Here is a 22,782-nt window from a genome sequence, read left to right on the forward strand (position 1 = left end):
GTAGTATGTGAACAAGAGCAAAATCTGCAGTAAGCCAAAACTCCCCGGATGTTTACTGATTCGGGAAAATATCTCAGCATGCATCGGACCAGTCTGCCTCACGTACTGTTTCCCACAATGCATAGCGCTCGTTCTGCTTTTTCTTTTTCCTTATTTTTTGACGGGGGGAATCCATTTTTGGGTGCTGTGAAAGTTATCAAATTACATATAAACCACTTCCTAACTTTCTTAAATCATAAATGGATGCTAAATAAGCATTTTATTTATCGGCTTCGCCGTTGTTTACTTCCGCTTTCCGAAACCGGAAATCCAGCGACGTCTGGCTCAGCATGCTGCATGACAGATCGGACAGAACAGTCATACTACATACTAAATTCAAACGCAGTATGTAGTAGGCAATACCTACTGCCTACTACATTAGTAAGTAGTATGTAGCAGGCCATTTCGGAAACAGCCTAAATCTAAAATAGCTGTCAATATGAACACGGCCCAGAAGTGATGCCATAATATTTAGAGCTCCCCCTGGAGGCTGTCTGCAGTATAGGTTATAAAGGCAGCTGCCTCCATTACGAAAGCTCAAGACATGAGTCAGACTAAAAGGCTCTCTGTCTTGACACGTAGTTCTTATCCTGCAGATTTACTGAAGCTTAAATCAGGTTTTTTATTATAAAACGAGGGGGTGTAACGTCATGATGGACAGCTTGTTTATGAATGAAGCTTCTGCAGCGTTTTTTACTGGGTTATCAAAGTAGAGGAGGAACTTTGTAAGGAAACGTTTTAAAGATTAACTATGAGTTATTCAAAATGGAATAGACAGCAGTCAGTGGATCTGGCTGAAACTAAAACAAACCCCCATCGCTCCCCCCAAAAATAAATAGAAAGCCTGAGAGCATGAAGGTAAAAAGCATTTTTCATTTTCTATCTTTGTAATTTCTAAATTTATTCACTTCTGTTCTTAAAGGATTTCATTTCTGGACCGGAAATGAGCCGTTCTTTAATACTTTGTCAACACATGACTGGTTTAAATCAAGGTCTGCTTAACTCCATCAGGCTCCTCAGCTGAGTAAATAAACCCGTTTGTGTTTCAGAAAGGAGTGACTGAGGGGGAAAGAATATCCAGGCAATCTTATTAAAACCTCAACCTGTGGTTGCTTTAATACAGCAGGATTATGGTTGTGTGCTTTTGGGTAATTATTTTTGTTTTCCTGAAATTGAAGGAGAAAATACATTCTTATTAGTCCCTCGAGCCATTAGTTATCTAGTGCAGCAATTCCCTCTGCTGATATTGAGTTCTTCTTCCGATATTAATTCTACCTGCAGAGTCGTGGGAGGGTTTTGTTCCTGATTAAAACCAGGGTTAGTGTAAATACACTATATGGTTAACAGTATAGTTTGATAAAGGAGGCAAATTAGAAACAGAAATGAAGAGAATCCTTTTTGTTGTTGGGTAAGATTACAGCTGAGTGTGGCGCTGAAAGATTGGCTTTGTGGCTTTATAAATACGACTGACTCATAGATGTGTTCTTCAATGAGCTGATACAAACATCGTCACTCTTTAGATGTGGGAACAAAGAGATAACAGCTGGGCAGACACACTCACACTGACACACACTCACGCACGAACGTTCCATGTGAAGCCTTTCTCTCCTGCAGGTCTGATACTCTGAGAAACAAACACACACAGATTGAAAAATTGTCATGGGAAGAGCGTCGAGCTAAAAGTGCTTGGCATTTTCTTCAGGTCATTGGTTTTGGATCACTGCATTCCTATTTCAGTTATCGTCTGCTGACCTTTTTGTTCATATTGCTGTAATGGATCTCATTTTAAGAACCTGAATTGTTCTTGTTGCTCAGCGTATGTCAAGATGAAAAGTTTACTCACATGCTGGACCGTATGTTTTAGCTTTCGCTTTTTCTATTAACAGTCTAGCACATACATCTTCTCTCACAGTGAATACAGTTAATGACTTCTGTACCAATAAGGTAAAACAGCTGGACAGGATAGCGCTGAAGAAGCTGGTTTTGATGGGCATTTCAAAGATACTATTAGATAATCACTGGAATCTATTCCACGATTAATATGAATAGTGCACAAACAGAAGCACAGTGAGATACTCTGGCTCAACTTCACCTGCATCCATTGTGCACAGAAAAGGAAGAGAAGGTCAGTGATAAATTTGATCATTATACCACAAGTGTTACAGACCCTGATAGTGTACAAACAGACATCAGGAGAGAGAGACTCACAGCTGTTCAAAGTTGTTGTAGGATATGCTAGTTTTACCCGCCAAAGTTTACATTTTGTTCATCTTTTCAAAGAAGTTCTACATAGAACTCTTGGACAACTTTAGAGGTTTCTGCAATTTTTAATCTCACAGAGCCTGACCCGTTTTACAAGAAACTGGCACTTTAGTCTTCTTTTATCATGTGATGGCAGTTAAACTGCTTCTAGATGTGCTACAGACACTGTTTGGCATTTATACTGCATTACAACCAGAGATAGACCGATTCATGTCTGCAGACACTGCAGGCAGCCTCATCAGTGTGGCTACTGTCAAGCTTTATTAGCCCTTCCCTTATGTCCATGTCACTATTCTGTATTCTGTCACACATTTCCTCAGTGACCATCAAATCTCTCCAAATGACAATGTTTTTTCATCCTACGACGACAGCATCTCAAATCTAAAAAGTTTCTGGCTGCTGTTTAACATAAAATCAGTTATGATATATTGAGTAATGCGATTTAAAGTTGCTTCCAACATAAATTAAAATTACACAAATAAATAGTATGCACAAGTAGAAAGTGTTCAAAGTATATAATGTATATATATTGTTATTTTGTATTATATTTACTATTTTGTATTATATTTATTCTTATTCTTATTCTTATTATTATTGTTGTTTTTTTTACAATTTTTACCTTTAATTATAATTTTAATTTTAACTTTTTAATATATGGTCGTACTTTCCTGTCTCTTGCTGAAAACTGCTGTAACAATTTTTCTTTTTTAATAATAACGTCTGACTTATCTTAACCAAGCGGCAACCTCCGGTCTAAAAATATGTGTCAATGCTGAAGTGTTAAAAGCTGCAGTTCATCAAGGATCCACTTGAGGCTGGCTCCGGAAGTACCGGAAGTCACATACACATGAATGGGGAAAAGATGATCTTTGCAGCATTAATAAACATGTTTACAGCCTGGTACAAAAGATGAGTGTAGTCTGAATAGCTAATTTCTCGACGTCCTCTCACTGTGAGGGGGGTGAATTTTTCTCTAATTCGGCAATTTCGAAGATATTGAGATTACCAGTCTTCCAATGAGAGGCTCAGCTGCCTGTGGGAACACTGCAGCTGTTGGTCTAGGAGGCTCAAAGCCCGCCTCTTTACGTCACACTGGCTCGACAGAAGCAATATGGCTGCCGCAGCCGATTTTTCTCAAAACAGCTCTTCAGGAACAGATGGGTGACGTCACGGATACTACGTCCATATTTTTTACAGTCTATGATCTTAACCTAAATATAAGTCATTACCGAAATCTATGGCATAGAAAGTGTATTTTACTATTGCATAAATAATTGAAAATCAACCTAAAACATGTTGCTGGGTAAGATAACTATCTATATAGTAGATTGTAATGTATGTGGATGTTATTATTAAATTGTTGTTTTTTATTAAATGCAAAACAACAACAATATTATCAGCATTTTTTATCGGCAATGAGTCGACCTATTATCTCATTATTGGTTTCTGCATTGATCATTGAAAAAACGATATCAGTCAACCAATAATTAACTCAAATCAAGTCAACTTTATTTATAATGCACCTTTCACACATACAAGCATGCAGCCCAAAGTGCTTCACTAAAGAACAGAGACACAGAAATGGGTGAAATAATAAAATAATCATAAAAAAACTTGAAAATAAAAAAAATCAATACAATAAAATTAATTAATGAGTAAGGCTAGAAATCAACATTAAAAATCTGTTAAAGTGAAAAGGATCAGATAAATATAATAACTAAATAGATGATTAAATAAATAGGAGAAATACATTTTGTTATAATAATAATAATAATAATAATAATAATAATAATAATAATAATAATAATAATAATAATAATAATAATAATTAAAGCCGCAAGCGGAGATGAACGGCCCTCGCACACCCGCGGCCGCCTCCTACGCGAGCCGCCGACACATGTAAACCGCCGCCTGATATTTGCCATCACATGATGCGAAAGCAAGATCTGAGAGTATATACTGCCTCAGGTGGTGCAAATGTTCCAAGTTTTTGGCAGATTGCCAAGAAAACCTCAAAACTTGACAGTGTGCCACGCCCACAATTTTAGTCTGAACAGAATTCCTTTAACAATAATTTAATCGTCAATATGTCGGCTATAGAATGTGCCTTGTTTGGACTGAATCGGAGAAAAACTCTAGGAGGAGCTCTCAAAAGTATGCACCCTTATTTGGGCGTCATTCTTCACATTCAAAGCTGTATGTGCGTTTGATGCACCGCCTCAACGCCTGCCACGCCCACATTTTTTGTCTGATCAAAATTTGTTTTTTCTCGTCAAGGTGTCTTCTATAGGTTGCCCTTGGTTTGGACTGAATCGGAGAAAAGCTCTAGAAGTTAATAGCGAAAGTATGCACCCTTATTTTGGCCCCGTTTTTCATGTTCAAAGCTAGGTGGCGCTCATCCTGTTGAGTTTGGGATATGGGTGCAAGAGGTTTTTTTGTGCGTCCTGATGCCATGACTATGGGTAACATTTTTCAAGCATGTAGCTCAAAATAACCCCTATGGGGAGGGGTTTTTGAAAACTGTAGGGGGCGCTAGTGAGCAAATTTTTTCGACTTTTCTTGCGAAACCCATAAAATTTTCCCCAGGACTGATGAGTGTGTTGGATGAGGTGAAATTACGTGCATTTTAAAGTCACAAAAATCCATTTTCCGGCGGTTTTTTTTTTTTACGCCCCGCCCCAAAGTCTGCCGCGCCCACATCTTTCGTCTGAACGGAATGCCTTTACTTTGTATTAATCGTCAATGGGTTTCCTATAGAATGTGCCTAGTTTGGACTGAATCGGAGAAATGCTCTAGGAGAAATTCGCAAAAGTATGCTTCCTTGCACGGACCCATTTTGGCCCCATTTTTCATGTTCAAAGCTAGGTGGCGCTCTTCCTGTTGAGTTTCAAATATGGGTGCAAGAGGCTTTTTTGTGCGTCCTGATGCCATGAATATGTGTAGGACTTTTCATGCATGTAGCTCAAAAAAACTCTATTCGTAGCATGTTACTTTTACCTCTAGGGGGCGCTACTGAATTTTTTTATATAGGGCCTTCGCCACCAGCGGTGCTCGGGCCCTAATAATAATAATAATAATAATAATAATAATAATAATAATAATAATAATAATGACAGAAGCTGGGAAAACAGTTGAAAACATTTATTTTCAGCATGAAATAATAGCAACATGAATTATTATATTTTTAAATATTAAAATAATACTCAAACAACCTCCCATCATCCAAATGTGTACCTTTAAGTGTTCTGTTCTCCTGTTAGAGAAAATGTGTTGTATGTTTGAGGACATGCACAAAGATGGAGGAGCGTCTAAGATGATTTGATTCTTATCTTTTCTGAAGGAGGGGTCTTATTCCCCGTCACTCCTTCTTTATCTGAGTCCAAAAAGATGCCTCTCTCATTGTTAGCATTCTCATTGTGGCTGCTCCACACTGCTGGTTTTTTTTTTCGGTTCTGTAAATGGGCTTCTACCAAAAGCGACACAATGTGTGAGTGCAGATAAGTTCCACATAGTTTTCTCTGTTTGTGTGTGTTTGTGTATTTCCCTCTGAATGGTAGTGCAGCAACTAGCTTAGCGGTAAATACATTGAATGGTGACATGTCGCTGTCTTCAGTGACAGGTGGCACAAAACAGGGAGGCTTTTTGCTTTTAGCTGATACTGTGGCTGGTAAGGTGTCACAACAGAGGCGCACAAAAGCCTCTGCAAATGAATAAGCATTCAGAGAGACACAAACTGACTCTTAAAGAGTCGTGGTGAAGTTTGCTTCTAAAAGCCGTCACTGTGCTGCTTTAGGTCGGGTATGTAAACCGTGTGTGTGTATGTGGTGTGTGTGTAAACATTTCATTTCAATCTGAAGTGCTGAAATATTCACAATTCTATGTGACAATGGAGACGATAAAAGACTCATTAAAGACAACAAGCCGTTACAGCATTCTTCATTTGACCCTATTACTCATACGTTCACACACAATCAGACACACCAACATTAAGCTCTTACATATACTCACACACTGCCTGGCATGCATGCATTGTGTAAAACACATAGTATATATTTCCTTCAGCTAACCTACTTTCCACCATCAATGAATCATTACATCTGGAACGCTCTTATTGTGACATGTTTAAACACTGAAACAAACATATGCAGTTTTTGTCACACAACACACAACGCTCCAAACGCTGAGGCTGAGTGATGATGAGTTTGGGAGCTCCCACTCAGTCTGCGTAACACAAAGTGCTGTTTAATAATTCATAAAAAGTAAGGGATGAATCGAGATGAGAAAAGACAAGTCTTTTGTGAAGGCAAGAAGCAGAGGAGTTGATCCTGGTTCACAGCGCACAGACTCACAGGGAGACGAGGATTCTGGGGGAGGACGGAGAGACAGAGAGAGAGGAAGAGGAAGAGAGAGAGAGAGAGAGAGAGAGAGATGGGGAAGTCAGCGCAGCAGAATTGGGAGAGGAATAATAAGGGATCTTTGTTATTTTGGGGGTGAAAAATAAAGTGACAGTGCAGTGTGCTCTTGGGAAGACAGTTATTGTAGACTTATAAATTCATGATATTTAGCATTTTAAAATTGGAAGAGTGTGGAGAAGAACAGAGAGACATCCTAGTTTTAGTTGTCAGCATGCAGCTGTAACTACACTGGTTTTATATTTGAAATAGAGCGAGAGCAAGAATAGCAACTTAATGAAATATTCATACGTAGCTGAGTGAACAGGTCACAGACCTAACTGCTCTCCCATAGAAATCAAACACACATATATGTACAGATACAACAGATACAGATAATCTATGGAGGATTGAGTGGTTTGTAACGGTTCCCTTATTGCAGCAGTCACTGTGTAGAAGACAGGTCATCTGAAAGAATCTGCTTTATAATGTACTATAGGATCAATACCAGTGTCTGGGTGAAGCATGGGGATCAGAGAGGAGAGATTATCATTTCATGCTGCTGCAGTGACTGCATACCTCAGGTGGTGGGAATAGTGTTGTAGGACTCAAGACCGGTCTTTGTCTCGGGACCCCTTTTTTAAGGTCTCGGACTCGTCTCGGAATCAAAAGCATTTTTACTCAGTCTTGTCTCAGTCTCGGACTGGGCGGACTTCGTATTTTACATCAAAACCGGTAGAGACCACCACTGATGCACTTTGTGTCCCTGTCAGTACTGTAATAAGAGAGGACCCCCCCTTTCTCAATTCATTCATTTTTTTCCTCACCTGTTACAGCTAAGGGTGGGCGGATCAATCCCAAAATATTAATACTACAGATACTACACCTCGTTTTTGAAGATCGATTCTAGGGTCAATAGGATGCATACCAGTTTCAGTTTCTCTCTTCTAGGTTTTATATATTTCATCAAAGAGTAGAGCTGTCAGTGCAAACAATGTTCTGTTCTCTTGAACACACTTAGTGCATGCACTCTTTGCTTCTCCACTGCTGCCGTCCTGTGTGCTCAAACAACAAACAAACGCATCATGCATCACGCAGAGCGCCACAGCGCGCACCCTGACTAATGGTGCCAATCAGACATGCATTGCATGCCGTGATGGCTGAAAGTAAGAGGAGCATCTTGTGGAACTATTTTACAGCTGTCACTGAAAATGTAGCAAACTGCGACGTGTCTAGGAAGGCTGTTCGCTACTGTAACACCACCAATTTGTGAAAACATATACAAATCCACTTCAAAGAGAACTCTGAGTTTCAAGAGAAAAGAAGGGAAATGCTTCAGACAGAGTATTTGTTGTTTGGGAACAGGAAGCAGGAAGACTCTGTGGCATCCAAACTACGGTGTACCACAAGGTACAAACTAGATTGCGTTTTTTTAATTTTAGTGTTAATTTCAGACCTTAAAAACACTGCCAACCCCAGTATGTAACACTGCATTGGTTAGTAGGCGAGTTGTAAGTTCTTGGGTAGAATATGAAGCCAATACAGAAGTGCACTTTCTTGAGTGTCCACTAGAGGCAGGTTCTAAAAGCCAATGCATCCCATCAGAGCTCATATTGAAATGCTTATTTTACAGCAGAGTTAAACAAGTGAACAAAGGTTGATTTTTTATATAACTTATCTGCTTTGATTGTTTTAGTCTAAGAGTTATTCATTATGAGGCATAATTAGGGGCAGGGCTGAATCGAGCCACAGGCCCACCTTTTTTCCCCGCCTCTCTCTGGATTAGCTGGGAGTTAGTTGGAGAGGCTTTTCCAAGATGGTGACTGCTATCAGTAAGCGTGATAACACATTTATAGAAAAGAGTAGGTGACGTCATTGAGACTGTGTTTTATAGGGTGTATGTTTTTCAATCAATCAATCAATGAGACTTTATTTATAAAGCGCTTTTCATACGATGTCATTGTAACACAAAGTGCTGTACATAAAAAACAACTTCAAGTAGAATACATTTAAAAAAAAGAAAGATATATATAAAAATAAAAACCCATCCTAATCTCAACCAAGCCCGACTCCAAACCCAACCCACAGTCCTAAGGTTTTGAACACAATATATGCAACAACAATAATAAAAACAATGAAAATAAAATAAATCAATCAATCAAAAATCAAAAAAGAAGTTGCTGAACAAACTCACCAGAATAAAATACATTTCTAAGACAATTAAACACTAAGATATTAAACCATTACAAGAAAATAAAAAGCTATACTTAAAATAAATGAATAAAACACAATGAAAAGAAAAGTGACTTAAATTTTAACTAGATAATAAATAAATAAATAAATAAATAAATAAATGAAGAAATCAATAAATAAGTAAATAAATACATAAATAAATAAGTAAAATGAAAAGTAAATACAATTTTAACTAGATAATAAATAAATACATAAATAAATAAATACATACATACATACATACATACATACATACATACATAAATACATAAATACATAAATAAATAAATAAATAAATAAATAAATAAATAAATAAATAAGTAAATAAATACATAAATAAATAAGTAAAATGAAAAGTAAATACAATTTTTACTAGATAATAAATAAATAAATACATAAATAAATACATACATACATACATACATACATACATACATACATACATACATACATACATACATAAATGAATAAAATGAAAAGTGAATACAATTTTAACTAGATGATAAATAAATAGAATCCCCAGCCGGGCAGGTGCCTTTCTGTGTGGAGTTTGCATGTTCTCCTCGTGCATGCGTGGGTTCTCTCCGGGTTCTCCGGCTTCCTCCCACAGTCCAAAAACATGCTCAGGTTGATTGATCACTCTAAATTGCCCGTAGGTGTGAGTGTGTGCATGAATGGTTGTCTGTCTCTCTGTGTTAGCCCTGTGATAGGTTGGCGACCTGTCCAGGGTGTACCCTGCCTTCTGCCCGAAGCCAGCTGGGATAGGCTCCAGCCCCCCGTGACCCCTAACGGGATAAGCGGTCAAGATAATGGATGGATGGATGATAAATAAATAAATAAATGAGTAAATAAATAAATAAAGTAAGGCGAAATAAAACTGTTATAAGAATAAGACTCAGTGAAAGCGTGATTAAAACAGGTCGGTCTTGAGTTTGCTCTCTGTGCAGCCCTCAGATCTTCATCATGTTTATGCCGTTAAAGTGTACGGATAGTGTCTCAGGTTTACTGCAGCTGTTTGTGCACAAGAAGCCTGATTTTGATATCCTGTTTAGCTTCGTGAAGAGGAGCAGAAACAAAATAAAAGTGTAATCCTCGTTCAGAGACGATGTTCTTCTTACACGGGGAGGGAGGGAGGGAGGGGGGTCAAGTTCTCCTCTAAGTCGACAGTACGAGGTAAAAACGAGCATTTTTGGGGAGGAAACAAATCCAGTTATTAAGTGTTCCATCTATTACAACTTTCTTCTCCTCAGCCCTCCTCCTCCCATCCTCTCTATCTCCCTGCTCCTCCTCCTCCTCCCATTCTCTCTGTTCCTCTGTTTCTCTTTCCCTCTGCTAATAAATTATGTATGCCATCTCCAACTCACGGAGTGCTGCACTGCTGCACTATCTGCTCTAAATTGCTGCTCTCTCTCTCTTTCTCTCTCTTTCTCTTCCCCATTTCACTCTTCGCCTCTCAATCTTTCCCCTTCATGCCCCCTCTCTTTCTCACTCTTAATCTCTCTCTCTCACTCCTCACTCTCTCACTTTCTCTGCACACACACACACATACATATACGAACAAACACACACACAAACTTAACTCAACCCCCACCTCCCACCCTAACCACTCACCAATCCTGTCTCTTCTCTATCGGTAGGACCGGCTCTTCTTTCCCAGAGTTCCTTGCAGCTCAACTCCACCCCTGAGGCTTCGCTCCAGTACTCTGCCAGCTACCATAGCAACCAGACCCTCGCCCTTAGCGACAGCATCTCCGCAGCAACTCCTCAGCGCAGCGGGCAGGTTGGAGGAGCGGTGCACAGCTACAACCAGGTAGGAAACACTGCTGCTTACAGATGCTGATTAGGATACGAGTGTAGACGAGGAGGATAAAGACAAGAAGGCAACATTTTAACACTTCAGGAGTTCTTTGAAAACTTCTGCTACAGCAGGTTGATGACCAAACATGTTACAACGTCAGTGACTGTGAAGTAACTCACCTGAAAAGTGCTCTCCATAGTTTATATGTTCATGTGCATCTTACTGATATGCTGAGTGGAGATATGCAGACTTGAGAGGATGAGCGTAGTGTTCAGATGTTCTGGTGGATTCCTTACTCCTCCGTTACACCGTCACAGACTCCGTGAGCATCGCCCTCCTTTTCCCCCTACTCCCTTTTTTAGATGCATTGTGAATATCAAATCTCTCCATGTCACTCTCACCCTGCTCTGAGAAAAGATGACTTCAGTTCATCAATTAAAAAAGTAAATATTAAGTCAGATAGCGCCTTAGACGTGGTTTACCCCACCGACTGATATCCTGTTTCTTTACAGACATGAGGATGTGAGAGGCAGCGTTTGACGAGCTAATCTGACGCTTATTGACCAAAATAAGGAGCTGATTAAATACACACAGAGAAATCTCAGTGTGTCTTGATTTTAAGACTTGAAAAATAAAGGTAGACACAGACTCACATATTAATCCCAGCAGTACGCTGATGAAGAGAGAAATCCACCGAATTACTTTCCAGTGAGCAGGAGCCAATTATTTCCAATTTTCACATCCTTTAATTCCAATGGTAAAGCACTTACTGTATACACACAAGCCTACACACACACACACACACACACACACAAATAAACACCCACACATCTGCTAAATCAGCAAGCAGCTGCGCCGCTTCATTAAGAGATATCGCTGGTGTCTGGGGGAAAGGTTCCATTTGTGATAGATACTAATGAAAAGAAAGAAAAGCAAATATTTTAGGTCAATAATTATGAATGAGATAATGTCTACAAGGATCAAAACTATCTGTACCGCAGCTTTAAAAGTTCCTGTCCACGTTTTTAGTACGCTTTCCATCTGTGATTTGAATGAGTGGTATTTTGTGCTGTGCTGCTTTCTCCTTTGGTGTGTGTGTTTGTTTGTCTGGTGTGTCTTCAGAGAGAGGAAAGGTGAAGGAGGTCTGAGATCTGTCTTTGTAAACACATCCATTCATTTCCCTCCTATAGTCTCAACAAAACTCATTTCAGAGCTGGTATTAAAGAAAGCTCCCATTCCTTCACTTAATAAATAAGAAATGCAGGGGGCAAGGACGGAGAGATGGAAGAAGCGATAGGTTGGCATATAAATGGTCGGAGAGAAATGGCAAAGGGAGTTTTACTCTGTCTGTATATGATGTTTCCTGCCCTCTTTTCCCTCCTCCCTTCCTTCTCTCCCTGTCCTCTCTGCTCACCATCCATGTCTATGTGAGCATGAGTGTGGGTATGTTTGTGAGTGTGTGTCTTTGTGTGTGCTTGTGTTTATGTGTGCAGCCTCCTCTGATGTTTTTGGCTTGTCAGTGTAATGGGGCCAGTGTTGTCAGCAGGGCTTGTTGCTCATGAATAGCTCTACGCGAGCCAGTGCTGCTGGAGAGGCGAGCAGGTGCAGCTTGCATGCATGTGCAGCACATGCAGGTTCTTCTTGTTGGAGCGCTCACAGGCGTGTACACATGGGGGTGTTTAGAATGCACCCCTGAAACCATTTTATGTGCACCAGTGCATTTGTTAAGTTGCACAAGTGCCTGTTTCAGGAAGAGTGTGAGAGAGTGAAAGGTCCAGCATGTTGCTGCTCCTCTGTTGGGTATTTATAACCCTGAGAGGCCCTGCTTTAATAATGTATGGATACATGGCACCTCAAACATCCCTGTGTTTTTTCTGGAGGAGGAAAGAAGCAGCACTGCAACATGACATGGAAGGGGACTGAGGAAGTGCTTTTCTTCACACTGTGTGCTGACTTCTAGCTATTAGTACACCCAGCCAGGAATCTATCTACTGATCACTTATTTACCTGGTGCATCGTCCCTCTATCCATTTATCTTTCAATTCATCCTCTTTGCTCTTTATATTCTCTTCTTACTTTGCATCACTGTAGCACATCTGCAGAGCTAAACACAATGAAGTAATCTTATCCATTAATAACTGTGTCCTGCATCTCATTAGTGTACGATTTCTCACTTGGCTCAGTAACCCACTAAACTAACTCAGGGGACTTGTATTGGGGATTTTTATGGTGCACGCTGTTCTGGATAGAGGGCCACAGACACTGTTTATACTCCCATCCATAAAAATACTGAGTCCTTAACTCAAGCAAACACATTCCTTCCACTAACACCTCAAAGACTCTTTGCAACTTGTGACCTTAAATCAAGCTTAGCTGTGGCTCCATCTGAAAGGAAGAGTAGGAAACATTTACAGTACTGTAATAATTCATGGATTTCATTCATTAGAATGGGATAACACCATGTATTTTATGGTGACAGTTACCTGCTCAGTAACACCTGGAACAGTCAGTTCAGTTAATTTATCAAACTGCAGAGGAATCACAGAATCTAAACTATTACTTAGAAAGCTTATATCTTTATCTCTTATCTCTCACAATAAGATAACATAAGCATTTTGCTTTCAGACACATTGACAGTCTGTCTCTCAGAAGTTCTTTTCATATATATCTAATGTAACAACATCAGATACATTTTGGATTATACGTAAGCCTACTGAAGTATGATTACTGTCAATATAATCCAGAAATGTTATGACTTAAGTACCTGATCAGTCACAGATATGTTGGCTGAAGAGATATGGGGAGCAGAGAGTGAGGGAAGGCAGCAAATGCTCCAGGTCAGGATTCAAACATAGACTGTATAAATAATGGACGTAGTATCAGCGACGTCACCCATCTGTCCTGAGGGCTGTTTGAAGCCCATTGTCGGCGGCAGCCATATTGGAAATGCAGAACTCAACCAGTCATAGTGTGACGTAAAGAGGCGGGGTTTGAGCCTCCTAGCCAACAGCTATGTGTTCCTGTCCGGGAGTCAAGTCAGTCATGTCCTTATTTGGGGAAAAACTTGTAATCTCAATATCTTCTGAACCGTCACGTTAGAAAAAATTCACCCCCCGTACAGTATGTGCTGATAGAGAGATTAGCAACGTAGAGCCAAGCCGTTTTTTTAACCAGGCTGTAAACATGTTTATTTCTGCTGCAAAGATCATCTATTTTTGAATTGGTGTGTATGTGATTTCCGGTGTTTCTGCTGCCAGCCTCTAGTGGATTCTCGATGTATTGCAGTTTATAACACTTCCGCATGGGCTTCATATTTTTAGACCTGAGGTTGCCGCTTGGATTCAAACCAGCGACTGCTGCATCGAGTTCCATAGCCTCTGTTATTTGGGTACATGCATGAACCGCTAGGCTAACACCTTTGCATGTGACATCTAAAGTATTGCTTAATTATTTTGGTTATGTATAATAGAAAAAACTCCAGCTGTGACTAGAGAACAAAGGCTTTGCATCAAAACACCAAATTCCCCCAAAAGTTGGGATGCTTTATAAAATGTTAAAAAAACAGATTTGGATGGGCTGCAAACTATACAGACCCCATATTAATTAAAAACAGTGTTACAACAACATCCAAAAGTTTTAAGTTTAATACCAGCAACAAGTTTTTAAAAAGTTTGGACAGGGTCATGTTTATGCTGCATCACCTCACCTTTTAATAACATCCTGTATAAGTTCAGGAACCCAGGAGACCAGTTTCTGGAGTTTTGCCAGCTTGCGCTCCCATTCCTGCCTGATACAGGGTAACAGATCCTGATGCAGGGTTTTTCATTGCATAATGCACCAAGTGTTTTTGACGGGTAACAAGAATAAGGAGAAGAAAAACAACAGCATCATTTGCTTTATTAATCCTGGAGGGGAAATTGAATATTTTTATTATGCACACTGACTCTTCTGCTGCAGAGTCATGTTGCCGTAATACATGCCGAATGTGATTTCTTATTATCTTCCTGAAAAAGGCATTGGCTGGATGGCAGCATATGTAGCTCCAAAACCTGTATTTATCAATTAGCATTAATGGAGCCTTCAAAGATGTGTAAGCTGTCCATGCTATGGGCGCTTATGCATCCCCATACCACCACAGATGCTGGCTTTTGAACTGTACGCTGATATAAAGCTGGGTGGTCTATGATTTCCAAAAAGAATGTCACATTTTGATTAATTTGTTCTGACCACAGGACTGTTTTTCACTTCCCCTCAGTCCATCTTGATTAAAATTTGCAGAAATAGTTCATGAGATGTTTTTTTAAATTAAATAATGGGTTTTTAAATGATTCACAACCATCAAAAATCTTTGTATTAACATTTTACACACTGTCCCAACTTTTTTTTTAATTGGGGTTGTAAAACCTTACCAAAGCCATGAGTTTTGGCTGAACGCGAGTGGTTGTGTTGCCTAAACATAACAACACACCTGAGCTTTGCCACAAACCCCAAACGGTGGTCTGACAGTCCTGTACGTCGTACGTTCACCAACCATCCTAACCGCCCATTGTGACTTAAGCAAAGTAAATGAACATAGTATCAGATCCAATTATCAATCCAGGCAGCTTCCACAGTGTCCCAACAATATGATAAGGAAAATGTTCATTTTTAATTTAATAGTCACGGTCACAGATTGTGAGATTCCCCTCTTGTGTGTTCAGTTTGGGGCCGATATAGCAACTCAAGCTTGGATGCTATACTCTACCTTTTTATCCAAACTTCCACATTCACACAGGGACATGCAGTCAGGTACACAGTCCAAGAATAATACTGAGTAAAGAACATACTGCATATGAAATATATTGAAGACACATCAGCAGAAAGCACAGTCTACCTGTTCCCTATTTCACCAATTTTCCATCCTCTCAGTCCTCGTTGCTGTCCTCTTGTCGCTGCTACTCTAGCTATTTGCCTCAATAAATTAGATGTCATGTGTTTTGGAAAAAGACTGCCAATCCTCTCAGTCAGAGATAAATCGGTTTCTGTAAATAAAGTGGTGAAACCAAAGGTTTTCTGCTGTCGTCAACAGCAGAATACCAACCAGAGATAGTCATTAAGACAAAGAGGGCAGTTTGGTGTCTGTGTGTTGCCAGGAGGGTTCTTTTGAGCTGGCATGCCGTCCTCTACTGATCTCACTGAACAATCAGACAGCTGCAAATAGTCTCACCTGTAAAGCATTCAGTACCTCTGCAGCCTTCAAACATAACTCCAGATTGTGAATGTTTGTGTGGGTGTGTGTTTGCATGTTTTCAGACACTGGTTATTAGATGATGAAATGTTTGCAGTTGTTTTCGTCTGGGTGCTTGTGCAAGTGTGTACTTTGTGAAGTGGCTATGCCTCAGTATAAAATCTCACAGAATCAGAGTCAACCTACAAATAAACATCGTCACAGAAACACAGAGCAGTGTTGATTTCCGCCTGCTTAATGAAGTTAGTCTGAAAATACAGATTATATAAAAGGTTTGAGCTCTCCAGTTATTTGACTTCCAGCTGTACGCACTGACGCTGCGCTCAAAGGTGACTCAGTTACTGTTCGCTTGCATAATGTGACCTTGCAAAACTGCAGCCATGTCAGCCTAGTAATAGTGCATTTGAATCACCTTTACAGCCTTAAGCATACGGCTATATGTGGCTCAGTGAAGCTCTGGCATATGCTCCCCCCTACCGTCTCTGGAGACCAAGGAGAATGTATTAGGATCAAGCAGCATGTGATGTGTTACAGAAGGCCTCGCAAACTTCCACTCCGCTTTATGTCTGAGAGGAATTAATTGCAGTCAGAGCTGTAGGTAGCGAGGTGAGCGATCAAAAATGTTAATTTAATTCAATCACTTTCCCGTTAGTTTGATAAGACTGCAGACTTAGCTTTCATTACATGATTTTATTACTTTAATGATTTTAACAGGAATTACTCTGATCAGATTTTAACAACAGATTCAATCATTCTAACTTGTCTTTAATATAACATGTATACAGCGATAGGTGAGATACAGTGAGGCATTAATACACAAGTCTTCTATTTTTAGTAGGTGGTTCAACAAAAATTATAAGAGGCATCAATGGTATAGGACTTTAATCCTGTGTCCTGTGTAGATTCCATGACTGGCTCCTCCATGTTCATTTGGGACTCCTCAAAGGTTTGACTGAGCTCATTTAAGCTTCTTTATAACACATTTTTACTAAACTCTCGTTTCCCTTTTCCTCTCTCTCTCCATTCATCCTCTCTGTCTTGTCATGGCTCCTCTCTCCTCATTGCTCTCCCCACACACCCCTCAGGTGACATCCAACCGTGCAGCCCAGCAGCAACCATCACAAACTGGAGCAGGGTCAGGTAAGAGTTCACCTCCCCGTCTCTCCCCTATCCGTCTCCGTGTCTCTTCGTGGAGCTGATCTAAAATAAGTTCATGTGACGTAGCATGAGGAGCTGAGGATGTGCAGCGATGACATTCAGAGGCGCTGATGGACGTGCAGGAGAATTGGAATAAAAACCTTGTAACTAGTATCATGTTTACAGGGCGTATCTATAACTTTCCCACATGTTGTATTGCTGCTCGTACATTTATAACAAGCTATACTGCCTCCTCTGTCTTGAGCCTCTTCAGTATGGGGTCCAGAATAATGCTCTTTTGTACAATATAGCCTTACCTGAAATCACTACGTTACATTTTCTCTTTCTGTCTGTTATTTTTCCAGAAATATACATTCTCTTATAACCAACATCCCTTTAAAATGTATGATTTATGTTGTTAAAATGGAAAATTATACGCTACATCCGACACTTCTCTGTCAGTAAGCAGTATAGTCTAGACACACCCCTCCCCAGCAGCCTCTTTCACCTCCCCTCTGAGGCTCCCAGGACTGTCTTGAGCCAGGTTTAGTACCTCACCTGCTTTCCCTAAGGAGTCCCAGACCCATCAGATGCTCATTTTATATCCCCTGTCAGGACTTGTACTTGTTACACAGCAGTCTAGGGGTAGAGTGCAACATTTGATGTAAAAGGATGTCCCTTACCTGGTCCAGAACCAAAGGCTGGACTTAGTCTCCAAATGCAGTGATACAAGAACCAAAATGAATAAGATCTCAAGGTGAAAAATAGATAAATAAATCAATAAATAAATAAGTAAATAAATGACAGATCTTACAAAATTAAAATTTGAGTGAATACACACAAACAATAATTATAATATTTAAATGAATAATAATAATTAGAAAAAGTTACATAAATAACTAAAGATAGTTTTATAAATAGTAATTAGGATAATAAAAAGGTACGTACAGTAAACTTTAAAGATAAATAAGTTAATAAAATAAAATAATAATAATGCATATCACAAATCAGCCAGAAACTGTCTCTTTTTAAATACCCACGACCCCTGGATAGATCAAATTAAATCAAAAGCTTAACCCTGACTCTCCAACTGAAAGACAAACAAAAGAGAGAAAGTGATTAAAAAGCAGTCAACACAATTATCTCTCTCTCCATCTCCCTCTATCCCTCTCTCCAACACAGTCTCAGCAGATGTGTGTCTAACATGAGTCTGGTCCTGCTGGAGGTCTCTGCCTGTTAAAGGAAGTTTGTCCTTGCCACTGTAACTTGCTAAATGCTGCAAAGTGCTCTGCTCATGGTGGATTAAGATGAGAGCAGACTGAGTTCTGTCTGTAAGATGGGACTGGATCTGATCCTGTCTTGATGTTGGGTCTTTGTTAATAATAGAACATAGAGTACAGTCTAGGAGGAAACCAGCCTTATTGAATATCTGAAAGGAAATGTGGGGAGTCAGGGGGGGCAGCAAAGGGTCCTGGCCAGTCGTCAAACCAGCAAGCCCGCGAAAAGGACGCGAGGCCAAGGAGCGCCCCCTGTATTTTGATGTCTAACAATCCAGTAGACACACCCTTGTTGGATCCACAAGCGCATCCCAACAAAAGACAAAAGACAAAGCAAGGCTGGGTTCTCCTTACTTATCTTTGCTGTATAGAAATGAACTACTGGTATATTTGGATCCTTGCAGTAAGCATCTCATACTGTAAGTTGCATAGAAGTGATCCTCACACTGTGTGTGCTGGACTCCCCTCAGAGACTCTATAGTCTCACTCCATGAGTTTTAAACTACAGTGTACAGTATATTCAAAGATTAGCCTTAAAGGAGGTCATAACTCCTTATAATCCAACAATACAGTTTGTACTCCCTCTAAAAATGTTAAGTACAGTATTAAATATTGATTCACAGAGATACGCTTTAGGGCTGCACAAACAACCAGAAAACTTGCACTTTTCCTTGAATTAACTTTAATTTGAGACTTGCATCGTGCTCTCTGTTTCACCAGCTTATGCTTGACCGACCCTGGTACATTTCCTTGTCCTCGTTTCATCCAACCTCCAAATGTCAGACTTTAGCTCCTAAGCGACACCACGGTAGATGGTGTTTCAGGTCATTGATGTCTACCCCACTCCATCCTCAGTCAGTCTTTTACCTCCTGTGTTTATTGAGTTTTCGCTCCCTTCCCTTGTTCTCCAGGTATCTATTACTCCAGCTCCACCTTACCCGCCCAGCGTGTCAGTTCCCCTCTGTCTGGAGGCTCAGGATCCGGTTCCCCCAGTAAACTCCAACGCCTGGGATCATCCTCCGACACACCGGGGTACTCCACCACTCAGCGCCTGCCCTCCTCCTCCTCTCCCAGCAAACAGTCTCCTTCTAATCGACTGGCCAAATCATACAGGTAGAGAATCACTGAGACATGGATATGGATTTCACCAAACTGTTAAAATGATAATTACTGTGTTTAGCATATTATCCTCATGGATTGGTTTTACAGTCAGTATAAAGGGAAGATAAACAATCATTGAGTGACTTCAATGAGACTGAATTGAATTGAAGGGAGGGGAATTATTTCCTTTGTTGTTTGTTGTCATCCAATCTATGCTGTCATGCTTTGAATTTCAAATAATGGAAACTGTTTATATGATGTGTAATAGAGCACATCAATTGTTGCCTTTATGTTTCAGACTAAATTATTACTATACTGTTTTTATTTCCAGCACTACAGTTGCTGTGACAACAGCAGGAGGGGGAGGGTCTCCCCTGAGGGTTGCATCTCCACCCAACTCTACAGCATCAGGGGGAGGGGCCGGCTCATCACTGTCCCCTCTGCACCAGGTAAGAGTCTTACAATGAAGACACCTGTTGAAGAAAACACACTTTGTGTTCCCACATTAAACATGTCTACTGAAACTGTATACAAACTGCTATTAGTTATTACTGAAACAAGGCAACTGTGAGGAGAGGAGCGTCTTAGAGTCTGAATCCTTAAACAACATGAAGTCTTTTAAAAGGCCTGTGTAACTGTCACACAACAACAACAACAACAACAACACAGGAATACATGTCAACTTTTAACCTGTTTGCACCCAAGCATCAGGTTTCTTCATTTCAATCAACTGTGAGATTTAAGTATGGAGGTTCTTCTTCTTGTGATGTGGCTTTGTTAACATCTGCCCTGGCATTGTTTGACCTAGTTTACCAAACCTAATGTTCATTCATCATAAAGTGTTTGTTAAAGGGTGCATTAATATTGTGGAATAAAATAAAATAAAATAATATTAAATGTAAAAAAATTAATTAAATTAAATAGAATAAATTAAAATTAAATAGAATAGAAAAAACTAAAGTAAGACACAATAGAATAAATTAAATTAAAATAGAATACAATAAAATAAGATACAATAGAATAAAATGAAGTAAATTTAAATAGAATAAAATATGATAATGGGGCACTGGTGGCCTAGCGGTCTAAGCGCCCCACGAGGCTACAGTCCTCGTCGCAGGGGTCGCAGGTTCAATTCCCAGCAGGTCAACCGTTTCCTGCATGTCTTCCCCCGCTCTGTACTCCCCACATTTCCTGTCTCTCTTCAGCTTTCCTATCAAATAAAGGCAAAAAGGCCAAAAATAAAAAAATATATATATAAAAAAAGGAATAAAATATGATAAAATAAAATAAAATATGATAAGACAAAACAAAATGAAACATAATAAAATAAATTAAAATAGAAAAAATTTAAATAAGATAAAATGCAATACAATACAATAAAACAAAATAAAGTAGAATATGCTTAATTTGAAAATTTGTCTTTGTCTTCATTAGAACATTCTACATTGACCTTAATTACAAACAAGACAACATTAAAAAAGAGAATAAATTAATCACACTCAACATGATTCATAAACTGAAAGAATATTCAAAGGTTGTTGAACATTTTAGACTGAAAAACATAATTAAAGCTGCTGTGAGGAACTTTTGTTTTGTATAGATTCTGGCGCCCCCTTGTGGACAAAGTGATACTTCTTATCTCTTGTCCTATACATGCAAAAGTAGTGTTTTCAACAAAAGCCTCATCCTCTTGTCTTTTAACAGTCAACATTATCAGGCATTGGATTCTTTTCCATGAAAACAGTCAAATAAAGGCTGTTTCTGAAGCGAGTGGTCCATCAACTGGTCCGACACCTACCCCCTCACAGTGGTTTCAGGCATTAAAAATGACAACAGAGAAAGTGTCAGTGTTGCTGCTGATGGTCTTGTTTGCTATTGAAGGTCATAAAGAGGCATCAGTATCATTTTCAGACTGTTTCTCAGCCAGTTCAAAACTCCTCACAGGGCCTTTAAGGAAAGTGATTTTACCCCCTTTTTAATATTTGACAGAAGCTAAAATGTGCCTCATACAACAACAATGAAGTTTTAGTGGTTAATCTCAGCATTGCATTTATCTGAACTCAGCTGTAATTGGTAGATGTACCATTTCAACAGAGTACAACTTTGATAATAATAATACTGACAAACACAAGAAAAACAACCTCCAAAGCAACCACAGATTCAATCATATCTTTAAAAAGAACTTCATACTAGTCAGAATTAGTTCTTGAACAGTGTTATCTAGAGCCAGGTTTCTAATAAAATGTTTGATTCTCTTATCAAATATTTCAGAACATATACAAGTATTAGAAGTATCTTGGCCATTTAAGTCTTTACAGTTGTACATGGTTTACACGTTTCAATTTAAGATCCTGTTTGAATCAAGAGACTTACATAATTTGGCAAGGAAACTATCAAGTATAAATTCTCCCCATCTGATCAGAACAAATCTACTAGGAAGTAATTGCACCAGTGCATAGACCTCACCCTGTTCATTCTCAGAGCTTATTCAGAACATTTGACAGAAAGTAAATAAACCTCTTGTCTTTGCAGATGAGTTCAGGCATAGGGAGCTATGCCACTCTGTCCCCCAAACGGCTGGCAGCTCACCACGCCTCTGACCAGTACAAGATCTCCCACGAGCTCTACGCAACAGCTACACTGCAGAGGCCTGGCAGTCTAGCAGGTGGGATATCACACACTCATGCAGCCTTTCATGCACACACACACGAACACATAAACAAAAACCAAAGAACTGTGTGTTTCCACCATAGGGATTTAGTAACCTTACCCTGTTCTTTTTTATTATGCTGTTCTTAAATCAACGTTGCTGCAGCTGTGGTGTAAACACAAGAGGGATGTAGGAAAGTCTTTCTCTCTTTATATATTTGAGTGCTTTTTGTTGGTTTTTGATCCGGTATCTTGTGTCAATGGGGCAGCCTCTCTGCAAAGCATGTGTTGCCTTCTGAAGAAATGCCAAGTCCTGTCTTTAGATTATGTATGGGTTGTAGAGTGTAGCACTTCAGGAGCAGTGTCAGAGCATCTTTGTAGCTTCCCCTTGTGAAGAAAACTTCCTTAATGAGTGTCAGTGGTTGTGTTCTTGAATCATGAATGGGTCTTTTATGATTAGCAGACAGAGACCTGCTTTAAGAGGACAGTTCGGATTCTAATTACGTCTCTCAATAACATCTCTTTGTGTTTCTGGTAGCTGCTGCGTGTATTAAAGTGACGCTGCTCTCAGCACAGGCAGCATTCAGGCTTACACAGACTTTATTTCTTTCTACATTTGCATCGCCTAGTTAATGGCCTTCTCTCTCTCGACTCTACCAAATTGAGTTG

The 22,782-nt window shown here is 39.5% G+C and overlaps 1 protein-coding gene across 2 annotated transcripts in view; it reads left to right on the forward strand.

The window, feature by feature from the left end:
- Window positions 1-22,782, forward strand: part of ctnnd2a (catenin (cadherin-associated protein), delta 2a) — a 518,337-nt gene that overhangs the window by 237,624 nt on the left and 257,931 nt on the right. For both annotated transcript variants that reach the window (XM_034706751.1, XM_034706750.1), the window contains exons 6-10: window positions 10,562-10,734; window positions 17,035-17,089; window positions 19,275-19,476; window positions 19,796-19,913; window positions 21,997-22,129. In XM_034706751.1, the coding sequence (XP_034562642.1) occupies window positions 10,562-10,734; window positions 17,035-17,089; window positions 19,275-19,476; window positions 19,796-19,913; window positions 21,997-22,129 (681 nt within the window). The remainder of the gene's footprint in view (window positions 1-10,561; window positions 10,735-17,034; window positions 17,090-19,274; window positions 19,477-19,795; window positions 19,914-21,996; window positions 22,130-22,782) is intronic.

The sequence above is a fragment of the Notolabrus celidotus genome, chromosome 17, assembly GCF_009762535.1.
Source record: "Notolabrus celidotus isolate fNotCel1 chromosome 17, fNotCel1.pri, whole genome shotgun sequence".
Taxonomy (NCBI): domain Eukaryota; kingdom Metazoa; phylum Chordata; class Actinopteri; order Labriformes; family Labridae; genus Notolabrus; species Notolabrus celidotus.